The following is a 26,679-nucleotide window of genomic DNA, read 5'->3' as shown; positions in this document are numbered from 1 at the left end:
ACCTTGAGCAAGGCCACCTTGTCTCTTGCTCACTTTGCCTGGAAATGAAAGCACAGGGCTTTCCATAGAATCCTGGAATGGCTTGGGTTGGAAGAGACCTTAAAGATCATCTCCAACCTGGCCCTGGACACTTCCAGAGATGGGGCAGCCACAGCTTCTCTGGGCAACCTGTGCCAGGGCCTCACCATGCCCAGAGTAAACAATTCCTTCCTAAGCGAAAGATTTCTTCCTTCCTTTTTGCAAATAAACACAAAATTACCATGTGATGCAAATCAGCAAGAGGACAGGGAGGGCAATGACCCCATCACAGGCTCTGGGGATACATGGCCAGAGCAGCAGGGAAAGCACCCTGTGCCCCAGGTTCTTTATCCTCCTGGGATTTACAGAGGGAAAAAATAAGAAAAACCTTCTTGTGCTAGGTCTAACTTGAAAGACTGAGCAGAGGTTGGTCCCAGTGGCCTCCAGAGGCCCCATTCCACCCAAGGTATTCTAAGGAGAAGAATTTAAAAATGCCATTTTTTTAAATGGAAAAGTATTTGTTCTCCACATGGTGAGTCAGCTCAGTGAGGGCTCTGCAGTGCAAGCCCTCCAGCAGCTTTCCCAAACCATCCCATCTCTGTGAAGTGCAGCTGCACTGGTGTCTTCCAGGAGGATGTTTTCAGTTAGGAAGGCTGCAAGCACTCCCCTCCTGGGGACACCACCCATTCCCATCATGGACAAGGGCTCAAGCCGCTGAACTTCAGGAATTCTCAGATGGTCACGGACGTATTCAGCCCAGTAAAGATCAAGCCCAGAGCTGCAAGTTCCAGCATCTCCCAGACAACAGGAATCCAGGAAAGCTCCAAGTCCAGCCCAGATCGAATCCCATCCACCTCCTGCACTGCAGGTGGGACTGCTGAGGACTGTGCCAGCTCTCCTAAAACTTAGCGTTGGACACCACACGAGGAAAAATCCGCATAAACCCTGCACCCAGGATGGGAACAGGCTCATCGCCACCCCCGGGCAGTGGCTGCCCAGGGCCCCGGCCACACTCAGCCCTCACAGCGCCCTCGGCCAGGCCTGTCCCGGCTCGCCCGGCACAGCCGCCAACAAAGCCCGGCGGGGAGGAATGAGCAGGCGTTCGGGGCTGTAAGAGCTGCTTCTTTTGTTGAGTTGTTTGCTTCACTCAAATAGAAGTTGACGCAAGTGATTCCCCAGGGGAAATGTCACTCTGTCATGACCCAGAAGGGTTTGAAGTGTCTCGGTTCGTGGTTTGGGCACAGGAACAGCTCAAACCTGTGTGTGCCAACCCCAGCAATGCCTTTCCCAGGCGGTATCATGTCAGGAGTCCCCAGAACTGCATCTCAGAGGAAAAGAGTTCACCAGTCACCATTACAGGGCTGAGCCTCCTTGCACCTAGTTGGGCCTTCCAGTGACCATCACCTCTCCAGTGACCATCCTCCTCCCCCACCACACTGGACTCCACCCAAACATCTCCCCAGGGGACGGTGATACACCCTTGGCAGAGTTTTCCAGCAGGTTTTGTGCAGGATCAGGCCTCCCAGGAGGGTCTGTCTCACTGGGGACTGTGTCATCCCCAGCAGCTCCACAAGCAGATGACGCAGCAGGAGAAGCTGGGGACACCCAGGCCCCCACAACACAAACCCCAAGCACAACACTGCAAATGTCACACACAAGTGTATGAGCGCAGGGAAAGTGGTTCTTTGAGGTTTGGCCCTTGAGATGATCCAATGGGAAAAGCCAAAGGGGCTTGAGAAGCCAGAGGGCTGCAGGCAAGGCGTTGAGAGCAGCTGGGGAAGCCCCAGCAGTGCATGAGCTCCCAGTATCCACAGGAAAGGCGGGAGCCAGGAACAACCTGATGCAAGCACAGAAATATTTCCCCTGCTCTCCAGCCTGCATGGGGCTGCCCCGGGAAAGGGCTCAGAGGGGAGGGATGGATGCTCCAGTGGAGACACATTGTGCCCGTAGGCCAAATGCCTCCAGCGTCACAAGGATGAGCTCAGAAAACCGGGATGCTGGGGAAGGAGGGAGAAGCGACAGATGCTCCAGCAGGGAAGGGACACAGCAAAACCCCAAACCAGGAGCTGACGTTAGGCTGATGCAAATCAGGAGAGTGGGAAGTTCAATCAAGATATTCTCTGGCTGAAGAGGGATAAACACTGAAAAGCCCTTTGGGTTGCACAACCATCTTTGCCCAGCCCTGTGACAGAAGCGTTTGAATAATACAAGAGATTTTCTCCTTGGTGGGACTAGAGCCGACTGCAGCAGGTAGGACACCGAGGGTGGGACATGAGGGGTTATCCCCCATGGGAGGTCACGGACACAGGGACAGGAGACAAGATCCCCAGTCCAGCCTTCCCCCAAAAAAAGATTGTTTACGCAGCACCCTGTGACTTTAATTATGGTTAAAAGCAGGGTTGCGATATAAAGCAAGGTTATAATTTGGAGTCCAGGAGACACCTTGGGCAGGAGGACAACCTGAAGTGCCTCCCAGCCAAAAAAGCACCATGGCAATAAACTCTGGAGGAAACTCCGAGGACACCAGCCCACATCTGGGATTGCAGAGGATGAAGTAATAGAGAGGAAAACGAGCTGCTGTGCTGAAAGTCGCCTTTAAGCCACCCGTGTGCTGAGTGGGCTTGAAAGCAAAAGTTCTCCGTGTTCCCAAAATCTCAGATAAACCCAGGCCAGAGAGTCCAAAGTTTGTTAAACCCATAAATGCAACTTTCCGGGGTGGGAGGAACTTGTGCAACCCCCCCGGCGGTGCGGGGCGAGGGCACCTCGAGGAGGGGCACTCAGCCGGGGGGGAGCGGGGCTGGGGCTGCCCCCAGGCCAAAGCGCTCCACCAGCGTCTCCGCATCGTCCTCATCCTCATCCCGACCGCTCCGGGGGTCTGCCGGGGCTCATCTCCCGGTCCTGGGACGCCCGGTACCGCCTCGGTCCCGGGAGACCACGCAGCTCAGCGGGAGCCCCGGCAGCGAGGAGAGCCCAGGATCCATCTCCCGACATCGCTCCGGTCCCGGGAGTGCCGGCAGCTCCGCGGGACCCCCTCCGCCTCTCCGGTCCCGGGACCCTCGGCAGCTTCCCGGTGCCGAGACCCAGAGTGCGAGACCGCGGGCAGCTCCCCGGCACCGAGAGCCCCAGCAGCTCCCAGCATCTGCCGCAGGCTCCCGGTCCCGGAACCCCCGGCAGCTTTCCGGGACGCCGCCGCCTCCCTGGTGCCGAGACCCCCGGTAGCTTCCCGGAACCCCCGGCTACTCTCTGCTCCTGGTCCTCCCAGTGCTTTCCCGGTCCCGGGACTCGCGGTGTGAGACCCCGGGCAGCTCCCCGGTCCCAGGCTCCCCGCAAACCCCCGGCAGCTCCCCGATCCCTCCCGCCAGCCCCCAGTGCGACCCCCCCGCATCCCGCTCCCGGTGCCCCCGCACCTGCCCGCTGCCCGGAGCCCCCCGCTGCCCCTCGCCGTCCCTTACCTGCCCCAGGCTGATGTACCCGTAGGCGGCAGCGAGGCGGGCGGCCTCGGCGGGGCCCCCCCGCACCCGCACGGCCCAGTGGTTGGTGTAGACGGTGCGGGCGGGCTCGGCGGCGGCCCCGCGCCCGGGCAGCGCCAGCGGCAGCGCCAGGGCCAGCAGGCAGAGGCGGGCGGGCGGCGGGGCGGCCGCGCTCCCCGCGCCGGGGCCGGCGGCGGGCATGGTGCGGGGCCGGGCCGGGCTGGGCGGAGCGGGGCGCTGCGCCTTTTAACCGGCCCCGCAGCCCGCGGGGGCGGGGGGATGCTCGGGGGGGGCGGGGAGGGCCCGGGAGAGCGGGCGGACGGGGCGGCCCCCGGCACGGCCCCCCCGCGTCCCCCCCGCCCGCCGCCGGGCAGCCCCGCTGCGTGCCCGGCGCTGCTCCCCGGAAACCCCCCCGCGCACCTCTGCAGACCCCCTGCCTGCCTCCGGCAGCGCCCCGGACCTCTCCTCGCATGGCCCTGCGTCCCCCCGCCGCGTACCTCCGGACAACACCCTGTAACCCCCTGCGTCCCCTCTGTGCGTCCCGGTGCTGCTCCCCGGACAGCCTCTTGCATCCTCCCCGCATGCCGCGGTGCTGCTACCCGGAACCCCCCCCGGCTCCCCCTGCGTGTCCCCGAACAACCCCCTGTGTCCCCTGCGTCCTTTCTGCTCGCCCCAGTGCTGCTCCCCGGACAGCCTCCTGCATCCCTCTGCATCTGCCCGCATCCCTCTGCATGCCCCAGCTCTGCCCTTCGGGTTCCCCCCTGCACCCCACTTCATGATCCTTTGTGTCCCAACTTCCCCCCGGGCATCTCCTCTGCATCCCCCTGAGCACCCACCCTGCATCCTCCTAGTCAGCTCCCCATACATTCCCCCAGCTCTGCTCCCCAGGTAACTCGTGGCACCCTTCGGACGGAGTCTCTGCATCCCTCTGCATGCCCTAGCACTGCACTGCCCTCCGGGTTTCCCCCTGCACCCCACGGCACTGTCTGTTGTGCCCCCGCATCCTCCCTGGGCAGCCCCCCATGCATCCTCCCAACTCTGTTCCCCAGGTACCCCTGCAAGCTCCAGAGACACTCCCGGTATTCCTGCTGCATCCCCTCAGCCATCCCATCATGCATCCCCCAGCTCCACTCCCCAGGTAGCCCACTGCACCCCCTGGGTAGCCATCCTGAGCCTCCTTCCCCCCTTGTCTCCCTGCAACCCGCTGGCACTGCCCTCCCCAGCATGCTGCCCGCATCTCCCCCACCCCCATTCCCCCAGCATCCCACCAGGCATCTCGCCCACCCCTCTGCGCTACCCGCACAGACATCTCCCACTGCACTTCCCCCTGCATCCCTGCAGCACTGCCCCCCACATTCCCTGGACATCTCCCCTCCACCCCCACCACCCCCATTACCCCCATGCCCCTGGCACCCTCCTACATCCCCAGGCGACCCCCAGCCAGCTCCTCATGGGCTCAGGAAAAAGGCCAGGAGGGGCTGCCTGGTGGGGAGGGTTTTGGGGCAGGAATCTGGGGCAAGCCTGGCTGAGGTGGGCCTGAGGGGCACCTCCAGGAGCCGTGGGCATGGGCAGAAGAGCTGGAGTGCTGACTCTGCCTCCCAAGGAGGCCGTTCAGGGAATAGCAGAGACCTCGTGGGGTATTAGAAAATGGGCTTTGTTTGGAGAAGGTGGCGGTGCATACAAAGGCCAGGCTTGGGAGCGGGTGGGTGATGCTCTGCTCCACAGCCCTCCCTGCCAGCGCCAGCCGAGCCGGGCAGCAAACTGACAACTGCCCTAAATGAAGGGATGTTTCACTGGCATCATATCAGAACTTCACTCTCATCACACCAGAGCTTCACCTGAATCAAGCCGGAGCTTTGGAAATGCACCCAGGTCTTCCACAGCTCTGGCAATGAGCAGCTGCATCCACAGGCTCCAGCCTGGATGGTCTCAGAGTGGCTGTGATTCCCAGAATGGGTGTTGTCTGTTTTCCAGTCCCTGAACAGATTCGAGTGGCATTTGGAGCACAAGCCCTCGGCCTCATCCATCTGAATGCAAACACCTTCCCAAGCCCCAAACAGCTTTGCAAATCCCACCTGGGTGTGGGATGGCAAGGAAGCATCAGGAAAGCAATGCCAGCAGCAGGAAGGGGACACGGGCTGGGTGAAGGGGGGCACTGAGCACATCATATGTCCCAACACTGGAACTGGAGAGGAAAATCATGGTCTTATTGCCATCAGTTTGTAGCAGCCCTGGCAGTAGGCAGGTGAGGTAGTGGCAGCCCGAGGGAATAGGGAAGTGCTCCCAGCTCAGCAGTGAGATTAATCCGAGAGAAATTTATAGGGAGCCTGTTCTGCATCAGACAGGGCCAAAATCCTCCGGCAGCTCCTGCACTGGGCTGGATTTGGCCTGTTTGCAGGCAGCAAGTCTATGGAGAGAGGCAGACGGAGGTGAGCCCCTGTGCCACAGACAGGCATGTCATGGGAAATTAGAAATAGTAGGAAGTGGGGATTTGGAGGGTTTCTGTGTGCAGAGTGTGTTGTGCTTGCACTAACGATGAGACAATTTGCTGCCAAGGGCAAAGAGGAATTTGGGGACTCTGCCCACCATAAGCTGTTGTTGGAAATCACTGTGAATATCAGTGATGGCACATGGGAACGCTGGAGCCTCCAGGGCTCATCATCCCACATGTCCTTGCAGGGCTACCCCTTGTGCTACCTGGACAGAAGTGATGGGTTGTGCGTGGCCATTCCTTCTGATTACGTGGTGAAGGATGGTTTCCATTAGTACCAGCACATTGCAAATCCAATCCTCACTTGCCATCTGGTTTATGGGCTTTTCCTCGAGTTTTCCATTGATTAAGGTGTGTGAGATGGATGAGCAGGGCTGGCGGGTGCCGGGTGTGCTACGTGTGCGACGCATGATGCAGAGGGGCAGAGCCACAGGAGAGGTGAGAATAGATGAAAGAAACCCCTTTGGTTTCACAACATCACCTCCTTCTGCTGGGTAAGATCTGTGGGGGCTGCTGCTGTCGGCAGGGGGTGCAAAGGAGGGTTGAAGTATCTCCACAAGGAGCAGAGGAGGGATGGGCTCCAGGGGCAGCAGGGAAGATTTAGGGTCTGATGGTGGGAAAAGCTTTCTGAAGTAAAGGGAGTGGAGATGGGAAAGGGGTTGCCTTGAGGAGGTGCAAAACCTCATCACCTCTGTGTTAGGTGGTGAAAAATAGGCAAATCCCGGGAGAATTAGGCTGAATCCATGTCCAGGAGCACTCCCCACCCCACTACAGTGGCCCATTGAAAATAAAACCCATCCACATCCTGCATCCCAAACCTTCCATCCCAAGGCCGTTGACCACAACTCCCAGTGTATCAGCCTGGGAAATAGTTACTGGTACCAGTAAAACCTTGTGCCCTATTGTGGATCTGGCAGTCTGCAGCTCAGCCTGCAACAGCAAGTGAGGGGGTGAGAGCCTTACCCAAGCACTGATTGCCACAGTTTTGGTGCTCTCCAGTCCCTGCACAGCTCCTGCCCCCTCTCCCACCGGCATAATTTTGAAATTCAGAGTGGCAACTTTCCCAGATGAACCCATGGGATTTACCAGGGGTGTCAGGAAAAACAGACTTTGGCCCCACATGCTTTGCAATGGATGTAGACTAACGCAGAGGCTCCAGTTTAACTCTTTTCCTGGGATTATTTGAAAACCTGGAGAATTACAGTGAGACACCAACGATGCAATAAATTTTGCCAGCCTGGAGGTTAAACAGAAGCTGCTGCAAAGGCAGCACGGGAAGAGGCACTGCTGAACCAGTAACGTTTAAATTCTCCTGAATAAAATTCATAATAATCCTGGCAGTTTTATATCTGCCCATGAATTACAGTTAAAATCCCACCACGTCCCACTCACGCTCGTTGCTCCGTACGGCAATAAGATTATAGCTGAGAGCTGGACGGGCAGGGAAGAACGTCATTTAAATGCATTTTCTTTGAAAACCGAGCCCTTCTTTTTAAGGCAGGTTCAGAAAAGGAAAGTACAAATAAGGCTCTCAAAAGGTGCTATTTTTTCCAGGGGTGGGATGGCAGGGCTGGCACTGCCCTGGGCAGCGGGACTGCCACCCTGTCCCTGCCTGCGGAGGAGGGACGGGGCGGTGGGAGCTGTGCCTCTGCCTGCTCCAGTGCAAGGAGTTAAGCAAACAAAAGCTATTTTGCAAACACACACGGTCCAGAGGTACCCCCGGGATGCCGGGACAGGGCGGCCACTTGGCTCGGGGACATCGACCAGCCGGCCCCCCAGCGTGGCTGGCGGGAGCTGCCCAGTGAAACCCCGCAGCCACAGGAGCTGGGGTTTTATCCTGTGCGTGCTGAGAGCCTGTCGACATGGAGATTACAGCAAAAATCAGGTTAAACCCCATTTATCTGACCCAAGGGGAGCCCGTGTGCGTGTCCCAGGGACGTGCAGAGAGAGGCGTGAGCGGGGCCATCACTGTGCTGATGGCTGCGAATGTGTCCCGGCGCGCCTGGAGAGCCCGACAAACCCCGGCCCTGCAGCTGCGCGCGGTGGGCAAACCAGGGCATGCGGTAATTAAACCAGCACACCTGGAAATAGCTCTTTCTGTAGCTCCCAGGCTTAGCCAAATGAGCGAAATTTGCGCTGGCATAATTAAAGCCATGTGGTTCAGGATCTTGTCTGCACCGAGGAGTTGCTGCAGCTTGACTCTTCGCTCCCTGGTGACAGCCCACGTGGAAGAACCCTCCAGCTCCAACCCCTTCACGGCTCCAGCGCTTACTTCTTGCCATCAGGGTGCCCATTAACACCAGCCCATTAACACCAGTTCATTAACACCAGCTTTCAAACCTGTCTAGCAGCACAATGGCTCCAACATCTTTCCGTAGCTCACTCTGGCACACTGCGACTGCAAAGCACAGGGCTTTCGACTGCTGTCACTGCTCCACTCCAGGGAATTGTAAATCTGAAGGAGAAATCAGTAGTTTTCCATTTATATTCACTCATCTCAAACAAACTTTTTTTTTCCTCTCCTCGTCCTTTTAGGTGTTAAAATAACCCCAGACTCACTAGTGGCCAGATGGTTTTGGGAGTATTAATGGTAAAATCCTGCACACGAGTGAGCTGATGGTGAAACTTGCCAGTGGAAAATAAGATTTGGAGCTGCCGTGAAGCATCATCCCCGTGGCTGATGTGTCACACAGCACACAGGCTCTGGCAATGCCACCACTGTCACCACGAAGCCACCTCCAGCTTTGCAGCTGGGAAAACCCTGGGTGAATTCCCAGGAGATTTGTGCCCACTGGAAAAATCCTGTCCCTGCCTTTTTCCTTTCCTTCCTAAATCTGGATTAGACTGCTTTCAGACTGAAGAGGTGACATCAAATATGACGGGGAGGAAGGAGGGGATGAGGTGGAGGAAGGTCAGGGAGGTGGGGATGAGCGACAGCTCCATGCTGGTGCCCAGCCCTGGTCACAATACCCCAGGCACAGGGAAATTAATCTCCAAGTGCTTGAAACACCCATTTTATAAATCTCTGATCCCTGGCAGCTCTCAGTGAGAAACGGGGAGAATTACAGGGAAAAAAAGGGCTCCTGCCAGGCTGGGAGAGCTCAGAACCACAGGGATGACCGAGGAGGATGTGCCAATGGTTTCCTACCATCCAGCACCTCTTCCAAGCACTGAAGGCAGCAGCCAGAGGGATTTAAATTGGGGATTAGAGAGGCTGGCCGGCTGCTATGATACTCTCAGGGTACGGGAAGCGGAGCATCCCCAGTGCCAGAGGTTTTAGCTGTAATTAGACCAACATCTGTCCGGCGATGGTCAGGGCTTGCGCAGTCACTGCACTGCTCCAGGCTGGGCTGGAGATTTCCTGCAAGCTCCTCCTGCTCCGCTTTCCTGCAATTTCACAGATATCTGGATTTCTTTTTTTTTTTCCCATCTGACGCGTTCTTCCTCTCCGAAAGATTAAATCTTGATTGTCAGGTACTGGCGTAGCAGGCAAGTAGATTTTCCTGCCTAGTCCAAATGTCATCCTGGTAAAAACGCTAGTAATAAAAAATAAAAGAGAAAGGCCCCACTATGCACTCAGGCCTGTAAAAATATCCAAAAGATAGATCTGGAATTTTAGAAACAATTGAAGCCCAGTGGCCGAAGGGCGCTCTGGGGACTGCCAGGCCCAGCGCAGACATTCACAGGGTGGGAAAATCAATAAGTTAAAATAATTGCCTGTGTGATTGGTCTTGAATTGAAAGGGAACAAACCCAGACCTTCTCACCCATCTCAAATAGTTTTTGGGTTTACTGTTATTTTGGAAATTAGGGCAAGGAAGGAAATGCCCAAGTGAGGCATGGTGGGATGGGGAGATGCTCCAGCTCCCGCTGTATCCCTGTGGAGCTGCACTTGAGCTGTCCTGGCTCCCACTCACTGTGTTTTGGAATACTTGGGGTGCAAAAGGGCTTATCCTCAAGGAGAGGGTGCTTGGAGAGGGAGGATACCCCAAGGATGTGCCCTGGTGGCACCCACCTCACATGACACATCCACATGTGAGGTAGGAACCCGTCCTCCTCCTCTCCTGGTTGCTGCCACCATCCCATTTCATCCAAGAGCACCATACCAGGGAACAGCATTGGAGCCAAGAGGGAGCTGGTAATAAACTGTGGCCAACTCAACCCCACCCCTGGAATAGCAGGTCTTGGAAAAGCCGGTTACACCGGCGCTGCGTGGGGGACGTGTTGTCACTGTGCAGGGGGAGGCTATTTCGGGTTCCCCCAAAGGAAGCACAGCCATTGTTGTTGGAATGATGATTCCAGGGCTGGACTTGGGATCAAAAATTGGATTCCAGGGAGAGCTGGGGGTCGCCAGACAGGGATGACCACATTCTGCTTGCTGTGGTGGCTTTGTCAGATCAAACTCAAATCTTTTATTTCACAGATTTCACGTCTCCAGGTCGGGTGATGTCCCCAAGGATCCAGCTGTGACTGGCACGGGATGAGCCCCCCCAGTGCATTTTCCACTTCCCAGCAAACCCTGTTGCACCAGAGCAAGCACTGGGAGCAGAAACACAGAGAGAGAGTGATGAGCCTGGGGGTGGAGAGATGCAAAGATCAAACCAGCAGTGATTTCAAAATAAAATCCTACAGCCCAGGGAAAACACGGCGTGTCCCTGCCGAGGCTATCATTTATGCCAATTAAAAAAAAAAATTGGCATGGCACGAAGGAGAGCTGCGTGGTATTTCCTGAAAAGGGTGTGGGGAGCATCCTTGGAAAGCCTGCTCTGCACAATGTACTTGCTGTTTCCAGAAAAATAAAGTTTGCTGTGACCCACCTGTCCCTGAAAAGCAGCTATTTAGGACTGGAACATGGTCAGCTTGGAGTCAGTGGCCGGGTCTGTCCTGACTGCAGAGTAGCTGGCACCTTCACCAAGCTCTGGGGTTTGGCATTTACCTGCAGCTCTTTAATTGCTGCAAAATGCCTCGGAAAAAAATGCAGGAGAGCTGTCCAAGCAACAAGCGCTCCTGACTAAAGGTCTTTCCCCCACAGCTTTTGGCTGGGGGCCATTAACCCCTCTGCCAGCCCCCAGAGCCGTGCCTGGCAGTGCCAGGACGGAACAGGACAGGTTTTCTCCTTTGTCACCTTTGGGTTTTGGGAGCATTTTGACCCAGTTGGGAATCTGGGGGTTCAGAGCCTGGTTAGCAGCAGCTTTGCCAGAGAGACGACTGTGGGAGTGATGGGTGGGATCACCATGTTGGTAAAGGACAGGAGAGATCCCCTTGGGAAGGGACAATTTTTGGCAGAGAAGGGAGTGTTTTGTGGGCTAATGTCCCCACGATCCCCAACAAGCCAGCACTCACTCCCCATCCCAGTGGCAGAGCATGCTTGGGGCTCACCAAGGGCGTTCCTGGAGGTTTCGGCAGCATAGCAAGACTTGCCAAAGCCTAATCGCCAAGCAAGCTTACCTTTGGCATGGAATTTCAATGGGGGAGAGCGGAAAACAAACACAAACCCACAGTTTGGGTGGGTTTTCTTTTGCCTGAGCCCTGCTCAGAAGCTGCAGGCAGGAGGTATTTGGGCAGCCAGATGGGATCCAGGGTTTTCTGGGCGGCCGCGATGCTGAAGAGAAGCAGCTCCACCTAGGGCAGGCTTTGCTAGAGCAGGGCCAACCTCGACACCAGTTCAACCATCAACCATCATCTGTGCCAGGGAATGGCAGCATCTGCTTCAGCCTGCAGCCAAGCTTCAAGCCAACACCAAAGCCCCAAGTCTTGGGGTCAGTTTGGGGCTACGAGTTTTCCCTTTGTCACATTGAAAAAAACCTACTTCCAGTGTTTATTTTCCTTCCTCGTGAGGCTGGAAAATGGGAGGTAAAAAAGTCTGTTTTCAGCAAATTGCCCTTTCCATCCTGCAAAAGCACCTCAAAACCCGTGGCGGAGGGAAATACTGCAATGAGCAAAACTCCACAGCAATAAAACCCCATCCTGAATGGAAAAAGACCCTTAAAAAGAAAGTCAAAGGCAAAGCAGGGTTTTATGGAGCGCTGGATGTGTCTGTATTAGTCCCATAAAAATCAGCTGTTGGGGAATATTGGCTTCCCGGCAGGAGACGGCAGGAGAGATGCTAACCTGGTCTCATTTTGAAAGCTGCTTATTAGTCCTCATCAAGCATAATTATACTTCAAAGCCAAATGAGATGTCCAGTCGAATTTTGAACACACATTAATGTTTTTAAATGTGAAAAAACCCTATCAAAACCCATTTATTGAATCCCAGCCAGGCTTGAAATGTTAAAATAGATGCTGCTAATGGCCCTGGGAAAGGGGGGGCTGCAGCTTCATTGCAGCTTTGCCAATTAAATGGTTATTACTGACCAATTAGGCAGAAATCAACCTGGTTTTCAGTGATATCTGATTAAGCAAGTCCTGCAGATCAGCCTTGGTTGTTAACCAGGGGAAAGAAACACCTTCTCCCCACCAGCACCCCCAGGATACTCAGACCAGGCAGGGTTTGTGTCCATCCTGCCCATGAAAAATCCCCTTTTCTTCCAGCACTACCACTCTCCTGTGGGAAACACCTCAAGGACCCGCCTAGGCACAGCAAAAGAGCCAGGAAGGAAATGGGAAGGAAATGAGGGAAAAGGGGAAAATTAACCACACACAGAGGGTGGCTTCTCCCCCTGCAGATTGCAGGTTGCTGCTGCCCGGCACATGCTGGGCCATGCCCATTCACAGGCTTTTCCAAATATTATCCCAATATTTTCTTTCAGTTCCCAGATAAATGGGCCTCTTCAGCAGGCTTTAAGCCCGCTCTGTTCCAACATTTTCTTTAAAGCAGCAGAGGAAACATTTGAGTTACTCTGAGCTGCTGAATCCTGCTTTCAGGGTTGAGCTGCAAGGGGTTTTCCAAGGCAAAATAGGGGCAGTGTTGGGCTTTTTCCTTGTTTCATCAGGAAATATGAAGGAGGCCACATCGCCCCTTAATCTTCCTTTCTTCCTGCCTCCTCTCCCACCCTGCAGTCCATCTTTCCCATGCTTTCCTGTGGTCTTTGCAAATTTCTGAGCATGTTCTCAGCTGTCTATAGCACCTCGTGGGCAAGTGGGAGCATCCCCCTGGCAGAGCATCCCCCCCCACCTCTGAGTACCCCTGAGCCAGGGATATCAGGCTGATACCCTGATATCTCCCATGGGGCTGGGACAGCAAGGCCCCAGCATCCAAGGGAGCTGAGGAAAGTGCCTGTGCAACGGCCTGGGGGTGGTAGAGCCAGACAAAAGATAGGAAAGCACAAAAAGAAGAGCAAAATTATGGAAAATTTCAGTGCAAAGAGCCACTTCCTTCTGAGGACTGGATGCAGCAACATGTAGAGGCTCCATCCAACCAAAATTGTACTGGATGGAGGATGCTGCAAGCCCAGGGAGGCTGGCGTGGTTGAGCAGGGGATGGCTGCTCTCCACCTTGTCCCAGGCGAGCAGGAGGTGCCTCTGGATGCCCTGGGTGGCTTGGACAGCCCAAGGGAGGTGGGGTTTGGGCAGTGGCTGGGCAAAACAGCCCTTGGCCACAGGGATGGGGCAGGTGTGAATCTCTTCATAGTTCTGAGGAGCCAGAGAGAGAAAGAAAGTTGAAAACATCATGGCTCTGGGAGTCCCTGATGGGCTGGAGAGGGGCAAGGGAAGACTTGGTACAGGGGGCATTGCTGAAGGCTTTCACTGCCCTCACATTCACCCCTGGACATCAACAGCTGGTCCTCACTGGGTCTGGGGGCACCAAGGGAGGTGATGCTCCCTGGGTGCTGAGACATGTGGGGTCCATGTGGACTTGTCCTTGGGAAATGCCACTGATAAGGACTCCGAACCTGTGATGTGCAGGAGCATCCCCAGAGCGATGCCCGAGGGGGTCCATCCCCGGTGATGGGATCCATCACCGGCCCTCAGTGAGTGGGGCTGGGACATGGCCCTGTTCTTTGTCCCCTTGCCGTGAGCTTCCAGAGCTGGAAAGGGTAACATTCCCTTTTCCGAAGATGCGGGATGGGGCGTGAAGAGGCAAAAATCCCCAGGGTCCGTGGTGGCTTCTGCCTGTACCCATCCCCCGGAGCAGTGCAGAGGATAATCAGCGCGTTTTCTCCTACTCTTCCTTTACCCCGGAGCATCCCTCGGGCCCGGGGGAGGAAAATTCCCCGCGGGGTCGTGCCACGGGTGTCTGGGTGCAGCCGAGGGCGTGGGGGATGTGCCACGGCCCCCCGAGCCCGGGGAGCTCCATCCTATCCCTGTCTTCGCCCCGACCGGCGGCCGGTGCGCCGGGCCGGCACTAGGTGGGGATGGCACCACGCCGCGGGGAGGAGGAAGGGCGGGAGGAAGGGCAGCGGCTGCTGCCGGAGCTGCCCGGGGAGCAGCGGGGGCTCGGGATGCGGGGGAATGAGGGGATGGAGCTGAAGGGAAAGGCTGAAGGGACGATGGGGCAAGGATGCTGGAGACTGAGCGGTAGGGATGCTGGAGGCAGCAAGCGAGCCAGTAGCACATCAGGCTGCTGAGATGGGCGTTACTGCAAAGGTTGTGGCTGTCAGAAAGTCTGAGCCCCTCTCCTGTCCCCTCTCAGACTCATAATGGTTATTAATTACATTTTGCAGTTTTAGAAAGGAAATACTTCCCATGTGTTCTTCTCGGCCAGACCTTATCCTGAGTCCCACAGCTGGTTTCATCCATGTGTCTGTGCTGGATCATCACTAGGGTGGGACACTGGCACAGCTGTGACCTGGGCAGTTGGTCACCAAGGTCTTGGCCTCACTGGAAAAGTTGGGAGGTGGCCACAGCGCTGGGAGAGGGGTGCAAAGTGCTCATGGTCCCAGTACCACCTTACCGCTGGGTTAAAGAGGGATGAGCCCATGGCAGGAGGAAAACCCACCACAGGGGAGTGTTTCACACTCCCTGTTTCACCTTGGCTGCTCAGCCAAGGGCAATACCTCCAGAACCTGTTGGACACAACAGGCCAACACAATAAGCCCTGCATGTGAAAGTGTTTACTTGCTGTAAATTCTACAGAATTCACTTGATCCAATCCTACCTCATGAGTCACCACAACAACCAGGGCATGGCTATAAATCTCACTCCCCTCCCTGCTCACTCTAAGGCTCAGCTCATATCTGCAGCTGCTGCATGAGGCACTTCAGGAAAAGCATCACCCTGGAACCCTGTTCCAGAGACACGATTTTCCCAGCCATGGTCAGGTTTTTCCTTCATTTTTGCTTTCTGTCTACCCCTAAAAATCAACAAACCAGACCAAATCCTGCAGCGTGTGTGTCAAAATCCATGTTCACAACAGAAACATTGGCTCAGAATCAGCCACTGAGGTTTGTGCCCTCAAACCAGGGGACAAAGGAAGGCAGCATCACTGGGACAGAAGCATAAATCAGATTATTGATTTAAATGTAACTATTGATTTAACCCCTTCTGCGGCTTCCCTCTGTTCCCCACGTGCTCATCCAAATGACAGAGACCATAATTTTAGCCAAACTCCATGACCACTCATTGTGCAAATCATCGCTCCCCAAAAACAGCAGGTCCTTGCGTGCCCAGGGACAGCTGGCACGTCCCCAGCTGCTCCCCTGCCAGCACAGAGGGCACCTGCCAGCCTCAGAGGTGGCACTGGGCATAATCAGGAGCAGGATTTGTCCCCAGGAATAAGGCAGGGATGTGAGAATGGACATGGTCAGGGAGGGCCCTGAGAGCAAGAGCACACAAAGCAGCATCATATTACCTGGTGTCATCAGTGCCACGGGTGCCAGATGACACTTCTCTGATGGTTTTCTTCTTATCATAGTAAATATCAGGTTCTGAGGGTATTACCACATATATATATATACATATATATATATAGTATTGATATATATATATATCCCAGCAGCTCCAGTAGGACCCCAGTGTTGCATTTCTCAGAGGAAAGCTTGTAGCTGCGATGCACCCAGAGATGCTGCCTTACCTTAACCTCATCCAGAAAAGTCCCTCCAGCACCTCCAGGACTGCAGCCTCACCTTCTCAAAGTGGCATGCACCGAGCAGAGGTGTTTTGGGGAGCTCCCCGGCCTAGACAGAGTAGGGAGGCAGTGGGAGGTCAGGACTGTGGTGCAGGAAGCGATCCCCCCCAAGCTCAGCCTGGCTTGAAAGCCCAGCACACACTAACACTAACAAACAGTCAGTGTGTTTATATCCTACCTTCCTGCCAGAGAGCAGGGGTTATTTTTGGCGTATTTTGTCGTTGTTGGAAACGTCAGTGAAGGCGAGGAACAGCACAGAGCTGTTGGGAAAGCCCAGAGGCAACTGCCCCAGGCACAGAGTGATGAGATGAGGGATGTGGGAAGCTGCTCCAAGCCATTTACACAGGGATTGGGTTTTGCCTACAGTATGTGGGACACCTCCCTGGCTGCAAAAGACTTGAGGATTAAAGGCAGAATGGGCAATCCAAGCCACCTCCTATTCCAGCCCCACACTGCTCCCACTCACCCCAAGCAGCAATGGAGTGGGACAGTCATCCTGAGCTCTCACCCACCAGGTTCTTCACCTCTTCCCACCTGTCCTGCCCATGCACAGACCATGGACATCACCTGGACACCAGCAGCGATGTTCTGACATCACTGGGCACCTCTTCCAGACTGCCCCCGCTGCCTTTTGGCAGGGCAGACTGCTAACACTGAGTTAAAACAGAAAGGAAGAAGAGAGAACAAAGCAGCTCATGGCCCACTTGCCATTATGCCACAAGGCTTGGCCATGTTCCTTCAACTCACTGATGGCTTTAAGATCCCTTAAACCACTCACCTCCCCCATTTTTCCCCAGCAAGTGACCTCCTTACCCACACTTTTGGATCTGCTTTGTCCCTCCTGTGAGCACCAGATGTCCTCTGCAGGACTGCTTTTCCTTACAAAACCAGCAAGATCAGCAGGGAGAGCACACGAGTTCCTGCAGGCACTTGCAGGCTGATGGCTGTGGCAGATAGCTGGGTCTTCTCTTTCAAACGTGTAACTAAAATAGGGAGCACAAGTGGCTGGAAAGCCCAGGTTTGATTTGGGCAGAACCTTGGACTAGTATCAGCCAAGAGGAAAACAGGTAGAACCAGGACTTTGGCAAAACCCCAGCCCAGGCGTGCTAACTCCGATTACCCTGCTGCGGTAGGGACTGTGACTGTAAACACCAACCTGTCAGATGGTTTGTCCATGAAACAAAACATTTAAACCCAGAAAGCAGACAGGGAGGTGAGGAGAGCCCTTCTTCCATGCTAGCCCCTTATCTGTGGTCTCCCATCTCCTTTAGCCTCTGCAGCTGTTAATTCCCTGTGCATCACCCAAGGATGTGGCCACCTTCACAGTTCTTGTCTAGCACATGTAGTTTAGAGGACTGTGCTCCACCTGAGAAATGGTTTACCCCTACAAACACACTGCAGCTGTGAGCAGAAGGTGCCATGGGCTCTACTTGGCATCAAGAGCCTGAATTCAGCCCTACCCTTGAGCATCCATTCAGACTCAGCACTTTTTCTGGGCCTCTTTATTTTAGCCCCAACCAAACAGATGAAATTAAGAGCATCCACATTAATTTGCTGTGCATGTGAAGGGGTTGAGGATTTCTCCTCCAGCTCAGAGCAGGAGCCCTGTGGCCACAGTGAGCCCAGCACTGCGGTCCAGCCTCACCGCATGTCCACCTCCTCCTCCCCAAAGATGAGCAGATAACAGGGCAATTGCCATAATTCTGTCTCTGTTCTTCCAGCCCTGCTGAAAGCAATTAACGAAGCCAGGCACTAATGAACTTGGCTACACAGCACCTCGGAGATGGGTTATTGCCATTTGAGGTGGAGGAAAACCAAGGCGAGAGCAGGTGGAGTGGCTGACCCTGGTCACGAGGTACCTCGGGTTGGATGCAGGAGCCGGAGCTCCCTGCCTGGAGCAGGGAAAGGATGGCAGGTAGACACGAGGGCAACCACAGCTTTCTCATGTGGTGTCTGTGGCTGGAGAGACTGGTTTGCCCACGTTTGGGATGGCAGGAGGGACTCCCCACCCATCCCGGTCCTGTCTCAGCTTTGGGGAAGCTGTGTCTCTGCGGCCAGAGCAGCTGGCACCCCCATCCTCCTCTGCATTCTGCCTCCCAAGTTTTCCCAGACCCCAAATGCTGACAGTGAGGTGTGGAACAGGAGGACTCATGGGTCCCCTTGCATGGAAACTTCCTCAGTTTGTGACTCACTAGCCCACCCTCCCTGGCGTCACTCGTGACTCTGTTTGATTTTGTGGCAGCAGCATTCCACCATCTCTTATCAGTGAAGAAGACAACAGGGCAGCCCGACCCACCTGCAGACAGGTGCCCAAAGCCTCTCCCTGCAGCATTTTTGGACCAACCTCCATATTCTTCTGCACTGAGCATCCTCTTATATATGACAGGTCTCCCTGCAGCAGCTGCTCTTGCATTCTTGCTGGTGGGATCACAGTGGGTCTCTCCAGGTCTGCCTGCAAGTGTGAGGATAGCTGATAAATCCCAGGGATGTGGCCTCTGCAGCACATGCTCTTACAGCACACATGTCCTCACATGCACGTTGATGGCATGCTAAAAATATTCTCCACTTTTTGACCGATTAAAATTTTCCAGAAGAGTTGGAACCACAGCCCACACCCTATCTGTGCAGCCAGAGGTTTCCCCTCACCTCCTCCAGCCCTGCCGGGAAAACAGAGATTACTGAACAACATTTCTGGTACTTTGGGTCTTTTTTCGGTCATTTTAAAAGCCTGGCTAAATTATCACCTTTTTTCAGTTGTTCATTTTGTGATGTCTGGCACCATCCTGGAGCCAAACTCAGCACTGTGACACCCTGTCTTGCTCTCACACTCCCACTGAGAAGGCTGTAGGTGAGCTGGGATGCTCCCACCCCCCACCCAAAGCCCCATTTTGATGGCTCGGAAAATCAAACAAGAAAACATGTTTTTAAACCAGCTCTCATCTGGTCTTAGGCAGCAGAGAGCTAACCCTGGCTTGGTGACAGCTCTGAATGATGATTTTCTTGTCATATCTCTCAGAGGTGCCTGTTGTGCTGGGTAAAGGAGGAATCTGAAGGATGCTCACAACCCTCCTGGCTACTGGCCAGGCCTCTCTATGCCATCACTGACGTTCATGGCAGCATTTTCTTTGCCCACTTTGGCTCTTGACCATGGAGGAGAAGCAGGGGAGGCCACAGAAGGTGTTTACACAACAAGAGGACGTCTCAGCGAGACCAGAGCCTTTGCCAAACCCGGAGCTAAGCTGATAGGAAGGAGATGTCATCAGTGTGCTTTTGCTAATTATCACTAATAATTATTTGTGTGTAGTTTCTCTTAGGAGCTCTAGTTCTCTGTCCCTGCTGCTCCTGCAGCCCTGTGCAAATAAAGCAAACTGGGGGGGTCCTGCCCCAAAATCTTGCAGGTGAGAGAAGGAGGGTGACTGCAGTGTGTGGGCAATGCCCCGACCATGGCGGTCAGCGTGATGGATTCCCCCTCTTGATCTTCTCTCCCCACTCACACCAGTGACAGCCAGTTAGACACTGTCTGTCCTCCGTTTGCTTTTCTGAGTGTGTTTGGTGCCTCAGCCTCTTGTCAAAACCCAGCACAGCTATTAGCTGCTCCCTCCCATGTGGGATATCTTTCTGCTGACATGGCAATCATTTTCCTGTCAACGCGCCTTGACAGCACCAGGATTTCTCATTTCAAGTCCTGGTGTGTCCCAGGGTGATTCCTAGCTCCTCCATTAACCCCTGGCCCTGCAGGATGGGGGTAGCCAGCCCTGATGGATGCTCTGCTATCCCTACTACCTCTGGTTAGCAGAAGCTGCCTCCTGTTTTTCCTCCCAGTGCTTGCCATACCTGTGCAGAAGAGGGTTTAACCTGGAGGTAGAGGATGTCAGACTTTTCTTCTCCTTTCCCTCTTATTTTCTCTGCTGAGAACAATGGAGGCAAGGTTTGCAGAGGGAGGTAATGTCTTTTTTTAGACTGACTGAAATAATTAGAAGAAAAACCAGGCAGGCTGTTGGGTACATGAGCCCTCCAGCAGGCCTGAAATAGCTGCAGAAGTCTGCAAAGCTGAATACCAGTGGAGAACAATAGCTCTGAGCGTGACTAGTTGTGTTAACCAGTTCTGCCACTGAAGACCATTCCCCAGCTGTTTTTCTTGGGTGAATGGAATGGCATCACCCCTCTGCTGAAATCCACTGTCCAGAGAGCACCCCATGGCCAGGAGCCATCGCTATGGCTGTGGGAGCCACGTGGCTACACGTGAGCCCTGGGCATTGCTCCATGCCAGCTTTGTGGAGCATCTCTCACCTCTCTGCACCCTGTTCCCTGTCCTGCTGCTCCTGGGACCTGACCTGACCTCAGCCCCAGGGACACTGTCCCACCCTGGACCTCCTCTGACCCCCAGGATCCTGCCTGATCCTGAGAAGTCTCTGATTTCAGGGATACTGTCCTACTACAGAGGTCTGGTCTGATCCCACGGGACCCTATCTGATCTCTGGGGACCCTGTCAGACCTCATGGACCCTTCCTGACCTGTGGGACCTGCTGATTTCAGGGACTGCCCTACAACGGGGCTCTGCTCTGATCCCTGGAGACCCTGCCTGACCGCAGGGACCTTATCTGACCCCAGGGACCCTGCCCAACCCTGGGTATCCTATTGGACCCTGGGGACCCTGATGGACACGAGGGACCCCGCCTGATCCTGATCCAATTTCAGGGACCCTTCGATTTCAAATACGCTGTCCTACCACGGGGGTCTGGCCTGACGCCTAGTGACCCTATCTGACCCTGGGGACCTCTCCCACCCCAGCTCCATGTCCCGCCCCGGGTATCCTGTCCTATCCCACAGTCCATGTCCCACCCCGCAGCCGCCGTCTGAGCGCAGGGATCCCGTTCGTCCCCCTTCCTCGGGCGCAGTCCCAGCCTGTCCCGGGGGCTCCCAGCCCCACGCCCGCGGCAGGGGGGGGCCGGGGCCGGGCCAGGCGGGGGGGCCGGGCCAGGCGGCGGCGGCGGGGCCGGGGCCGGCGGCGGGGGCATCCCCGCCTCCTCGCTGGCAGCGCCGGAGCCGCCGGAAACCCGGCGGTGCTGCTGCTGCCGCGGCTCCGGCTCCCCGAGAAGTTGTTGCGGAGGCGAGAGCGGCGGGGCCCGGCCCGGCACCCCCGGCATGACCGTCCGCCCGGAGCCCAGCGGGGCAGCGGGGCGGCGGCCGAGCCCCTGAGCGGGCGGCGAGGAGCCATGGAGCAAGTGAGTCCGGCCGGGAGCGGGACGGGAGGGGAGTGTCCCTGGGACGGGGCTGGGGGACCCCCGGGGCAGTTCGGGGATGGGGGACCCCCGGGGCGGGCGGAAGAAGCGCCCGCCGGGGCGGAGGGACCGCACCGGCCACTTCGGGGTGTTTTCGGGTGTCCGCCGGCGCTGGGACATCCCGGCCCCGCTCCGCCCGGGGGACAGCGATAGAGACCGTGGGGAGGGGGGTTCCCATACCTAGCAGCCCCCGGAGCGGCTCGGGCAGAGCCTCGGCAGCGCATCCCCTCAGCCCTCGGGATGTTGGACCGGGCCGGCCGGGGAGGGGCTGCCGGGCTCGGCCGGCGCTGGTTCCACGCGTGCTCGGGCCATCCCGTGTGACTCCCGCTGGGGTGTTGTCCTGCCCTGCTGGAGCCGGGCCTGGGTCAGACAGCCGGCTTGGACATGTCTGCGCACCTCCAGCTTTCCCCACTTCTGTTCTTCTCCTCTCTTTGGGACGGGGTTAACTCAGAGAAGGGCAGCAGTGCTTCTCCTGCACACGTAGTTTTTCACATCCATCGGATGACGCCCCAGTGATCCATCCCTGTGCGGATTGATTAAGATGCCACAAATTGGTTAGCAAGTTAAACAGGTCGTTTTCTCCCCTCGTCTGGCCACGCAATTATTCCTGCTTCCTTTCCTTGAATGAGGTTTTGCTGGTCATGCACAAAGCTCGCTCCCGGTAGTACAGACTGCCCGAGGACTTCAGGCTCTGGCACATGCGATCCCAGTAGCTGTGGGTTGTCTCTCCGCCCTCACACCCCCTTATTTCAGCTCCAAACATTCTGTGGCAAGAATGAAAGCTCTTTTAAAACAGCAGGGAGACGACAAAGCAGCCCAGGTTGGTAGTGGCTGAGAGCTGTTATTATCCGCTGGCATCCATGAAATTAATCCACGGCAGAGAAACTGCTTCCAGCTGGTGGCCACCGGCCAAAGGGGCTTCACACCCACCCCAGCATCAACCGAGGGTCTCACCGGCCGCTCTTTGTTACCAATACGTGGATCCTCCAGGGAGCACTTGCGGAAGGGGGTGTCAGATGCAGTTCCCCAAGTTCCACGTGGATCTGAGCAGTTCATTTCTAGCGAGACAGTTTTGCTCCTGTGAGCCGGGGAGAAGTGGAAGTGCTACGAGCCAGGTTTGGAAGATAAAATGGAAAGGGAGGAAAAGAGTGGAGCTGTGGGGATGTTGGTTGTCTCCTGTTCATTTGCTCCTTGCTAGAGAGGACTGTGGTAAGTGAGGTGCTTGCTTTAATGAAGTTGCTGTAACTGGCTAAGGCACTTCTGTGCACTGTGTGTAACTTTAGAAGTACCACCGCAGTTCAACTCTTGGGTTTTTTTTTTGCTGGAAGACATGAAGAGTATGTGGGTTTGTGGGCCTGTAAAATACAGGGCAGGGAGGGGAGAAAGAACTGCCTGATTGTTAAATAAAAAGCCATCCTGTCCCCCTGATTTGGGATCTCTGCTGAGCTGCGAAATGTGAGGCTAAACCAAGCTGGAAGAGTGGAACTTGTGTTTCACTTCTAATGCCACTGTGATATAAGATGCAAAAATGGCTTGGTTATGGATTGGTTTTGGGAGCAATGCCTTTGGCATGATCCAGCATTGGGATAACTCAGTTCTTCCTTCATTTACCCTGGCTTGCTTGGCTGATGTCAGAGGGGTTCTTCTCATGGATTTACTGCAGTGTCAGGAATGAATCCAGCACAAGAACATCCCAGGAAGGATATGTTAGTGTTTCTTGCATGATGCTCACATACAGCTGAGTTAACAGCAACTGATGTCTTTGTGCCATGCTCCTGTTTTAGTTGTGGAATTGCAAGCAGAGAGGGCAGGATGGACTCAATGCCCCGATCCTCGTGGAGCCAAACCTCCCCTCGCTGGTTCAGGGTAGGAGTGGCATAAAAATAATCTGCAAAAAATGTCAGGCAACCGTCTCCAGGACTCTTCTTGCTTTCACAGGAACAAATAGCCAAGTTGCATCCACAATTTTTTTACATCCTTAAGATGCAAATGATGGGTTACAGTACCTGCCCCCCCTCTGGGGATGTGCTGGGTGTGTGAGGGGAAAGCTGCTGACCCAGAGCCCGGCAGCTCAGCAGCCCCCTGGAGTGCAGGATCACACCCCTCACTTCTGCCTGACAGTGGGGACTGGAGGAGGCAGCTCAGGCTCAGGTGACTCCTGCACAGTGACAGGGGCAGAGCCCTTTGCTTCTCAGCAGATGCCCTGTCATCTGCTGAGACCAGCACTCTGCATCCCATCTCACCTTCCCTCCCCTGGGCTGCTCAGGTGGGGCTTGAAGTCATGGATCCTCCATGTGGATGCTCCCAGGTCCTGGCACAGCAGGAAGTCCTGTCTGGTGTTGAGGGAGCCCCACACACAGCTCCATTTAGACAGGTGGCTCCAACCAGGGCTCTGGAGTGGCCTGGGGAGAGGGTGAGCTCCAAGGCCACCCTTCCATGTCATGGAGGGGAGGTGCTGTCCCTGGAAGGCTGGAGAGCTGGTGAACCAGACCCCAAACCAGCTCAGCCTCATGCAGAGGTGTCAGCATGAGCCCCAGCTCTACTGGGATGGGTTGCTTTTCAGAGGTAGATGGTATGTGCAGTGTCTTCACAGGAGTACTTTTATTTTAAGACCAGAGCAGTTTTCACTCTGCAGAGCAGAGCATGGATAGACATATTTACCATGTGATTTCAGCCTTTCTGCCAGGTGGGGAAAAAGAACAGCAAAAAATTTATCTGCCAAGCAAGAAAAGCCTTAAAGAGTAAAAGCATTTTGTTGATTGTTAGTCTGGACTCACTGAAATAAACTCTTCATACAGCTACATCCATTCAAAACTGCTACAAGGGAGGTTAAAGTCCATGCCCAATTATCTAAAAATGACATCAAAAGGGTGCTCGATCAGGAAACCAGCAGGTCTATATTTGTGCAGGAATTGATGTTTGCTGAAGTCGCAGTTCTCAACTGAATACAACTTCCTGGCAACCTAAAAAGTCAAGTTTAAAAAAAAACCCACGCCACACAGTCCCCCCTCGCTTCCCGGAAAACTTTTTGGTGCTCAGTCATCCTGTATTGTGGCCGTTTCAAACACGGCTCAGTACAATCAAAATAACTTCTGCAAAATGCAACAAGGATGTTACAGGTCTTGGCCTGGTTTTCTTTTTAGGTGAAACAGGGTTCGTTTGAGTTTTTTGTTCCCAGTCTGCACCTGAGCCTACCTGCAAAGCCCAGCCTCTTCCTGACCTTAGCAGGGATCAGAATAAATGTGGGTGCATGGTGTATTTAAGCTGGTTTTCCTATTTTTATGGGTGCAAGCTCCCGCTTTGGAATAACAGCTTACCCCAATGGTAGCTGCTGTCCAAGGGTGTGTTCACTGGGAGTCTGGTGCATGGAAACAGATTCATCAGCAAGGCTCTCCTCCGAATTTTTGGAGCTCATCCGTCTCTACTCTCTCTGTCCTGGCCATGGGAGTGTCCAGCTCCAACTCCTTTCCATTCGTGTGGGATTTCCTCGTGTTATGAAACAAGATGTCTGAGCTCCAGCCAGTCCAGCTTGAGCAGTGAGGGCCATTTTGGCATGTCTGGGACTCTCCTTTGTCACTCATCCTCTTTTTGTGTGCCGGCTTTCTGCAGCAGGATTGCTGCTATTAGAGGTGAAGACATGGAGGAAACTGAGTCTAGGGGGCAGTGGGGTTCCTGGGAGGAGGCTGGAGGATTTGGGCTTGGCCTCTCCTGACAAGTCACATGGTTAGCAAGGTGTTTTTGTACGGGGATTTGGCTCAGCGAGGGATTCCCCTCACCTTGCTGAGGGAAAGAGGCTTATTGAGAGGTCCATGGGATGTTGGAAGAAGCAGGGGGCTCCAGGGAGGGGATATGGGGAGGATCCTGCCTCTGCAAAGGCTCTTCCAGCACACTGGAGAGGAGGAAAGCTCTCATCTTTAACTAGTCTGCTGGTGAAGGCATCAGCTAATAAGCCCAACTGCACCTGCTCCCTGTCTTAGGTTTCCTGTCTCTGTTTGACGAGAATGTTGATACTGGATTTTTCTGATGGTTTCTTCAATGCAGGGAAGTTCTGCATCTCCTGGTTTTTACCAGACCTGGAAAGCCAGCAGCACCCCAGTGCAGGACACTGGAGCTCTCTGTGCTGCTGCAGGCAGGCGAGAGCAGGCTGTGACAAACGGCAAGGAGCTAAAGGGAGGACAAAAAAACCACCCCCACTCTTGGTGCTGCCTTCTCTGCCAGTCCTTCCCATGCAGGAGCCTGCCAGGAACATTTTAGTGCAGATGGGATGAAGTCCTGGCCCTCATGCTGTGGATTTGCCCATGGGAGTTGTTTTGGGCATGATGACCAAATGTAGACCCAGAGGAGAAACTTGCAGAAGTGGCCTTGAGCTAAAATATGAGTGTTGCTACTGATGCCAGTAGGATCCATGCTGCTGGGATTCATCAGAGAGGTGGAGAAGCAAAGAGGAGAGGAGAGTGCTCATTTTCAAGGTGCACTTGGTGCACAAGTGAGCAGGGAGTACCTGCACAGAGGAGGGAGTCCAAGGTGGACTTGCTGCCATCCCAGCAGTGTCCCTGGGGTGGCTGGGGTCTGTGCCCACTCTCCAGTCCTGTGGGAGCTGGCTGAGTTTTCCTCTGGAAGGTGCCAGTCTTTTCCCTTGTGATGTGGGAGGGAGAGACCACGTTTGGTGGGTGCTGAGATCTCTGGGAAGGCTTTCTCATCATGAAAAGTGCTTTGAATATAATTCCGTCTCCCTTCTCTCCTTGCAGGATACAAAGGAGGAGGTGTCAGAGAAACCCAAGTCTGCTCCAACTGCAGAGAAATATGGCTGGATTAAGAAAAGCAGTGGGGGTCTCCTGGGATTGTGGAAGGATCGTTACATCCAGCTACGGAAAACACAGCTCGTGGTCTACGAGGACGAGGTATGGTCACAGCTAACAGCCTTCAGTGAGGGGCAGGATCAGGCCCCTGGGGACACATGTGTGTCCCTGTGTTTTTCACTCTTCCCTGCAGCCCATTCCTTTCAAAAGGGCTTCTTCAGTTTACTCCAGGAAGGGTAAATGCTGTAAAAAAGAGACAGCAGCTGTGTTTTTGAGTATATTATATATCATAAATATTTTAGCCAGTAAATATTTTGACAGTGCCATTGCCAAAGAAAAAAAAAAAAGAGGGGGGCAGGACATCCTGTGAGAAGGTGAACGGAGTAAAGCTTCGGGCGGAAGCAGGACATGTGCAATGTGGTTTTGGCTTTTGAAGGATAAAAGTGGATTGTAGCAGGCTGACTTCCCACCTGCTGCTTGAGGGGATGGCAGGCAACCCTGCAGCTGTTTGGCACCCCTCAAGCAGCTCAAATTGTTGCTAACCAGACTCTTCAGGGTTTCTTTTAGCCACTGATGGGTGCAGGGAGATATTGTGTTTGCTGTCCTCCTTAA

The 26,679-nt window shown here is 54.8% G+C and overlaps 2 protein-coding genes across 4 annotated transcripts in view; one reads left to right on the top strand and one right to left on the bottom strand.

The window, feature by feature from the left end:
• PCSK6 (proprotein convertase subtilisin/kexin type 6) overlaps positions 1-21,529 on the bottom strand; it is a 52,420-nt gene extending 30,891 nt beyond the window's left edge. The window contains exons 1-3 of one of the 2 annotated variants that reach the window (XM_017830260.1): positions 21,449-21,529; positions 18,331-18,438; positions 8,320-8,434 (exon numbers count right to left, since the gene is read on the bottom strand). The gene's annotated coding sequence lies outside the window, so the exon portion shown is untranslated. Of the gene's footprint in view, positions 1-8,319; positions 8,435-15,932; positions 16,039-18,330; positions 18,439-21,448 lie in introns of those variants that run through there. The other variant, XM_017830261.1, reaches the window with a different exon arrangement.
• PLEKHO2 (pleckstrin homology domain containing O2) overlaps positions 21,152-26,679 on the top strand; it is a 23,869-nt gene continuing 18,341 nt past the window's right edge. Inside the window, exons 1-2 of one of the 2 annotated variants that reach the window (XM_017830263.1) lie at positions 21,152-21,211; positions 26,017-26,169. In XM_017830263.1, coding sequence (XP_017685752.1) covers positions 21,203-21,211; positions 26,017-26,169 — 162 coding nt within the window. In that variant the 5' untranslated portion in view covers positions 21,152-21,202. Of the gene's footprint in view, positions 21,212-21,628; positions 22,089-26,016; positions 26,170-26,679 lie in introns of those variants that run through there. The other variant, XM_017830262.1, reaches the window with a different exon arrangement.

Source organism: Lepidothrix coronata, unplaced genomic scaffold (assembly GCF_001604755.1).
Source record: "Lepidothrix coronata isolate B3197 unplaced genomic scaffold, Lepidothrix_coronata-1.0 Scaffold176, whole genome shotgun sequence".
Taxonomy (NCBI): domain Eukaryota; kingdom Metazoa; phylum Chordata; class Aves; order Passeriformes; family Pipridae; genus Lepidothrix; species Lepidothrix coronata.
Note: the sequence above shows the minus strand (reverse complement) of the source record. Positions and strands in the feature narration are given on the sequence as shown.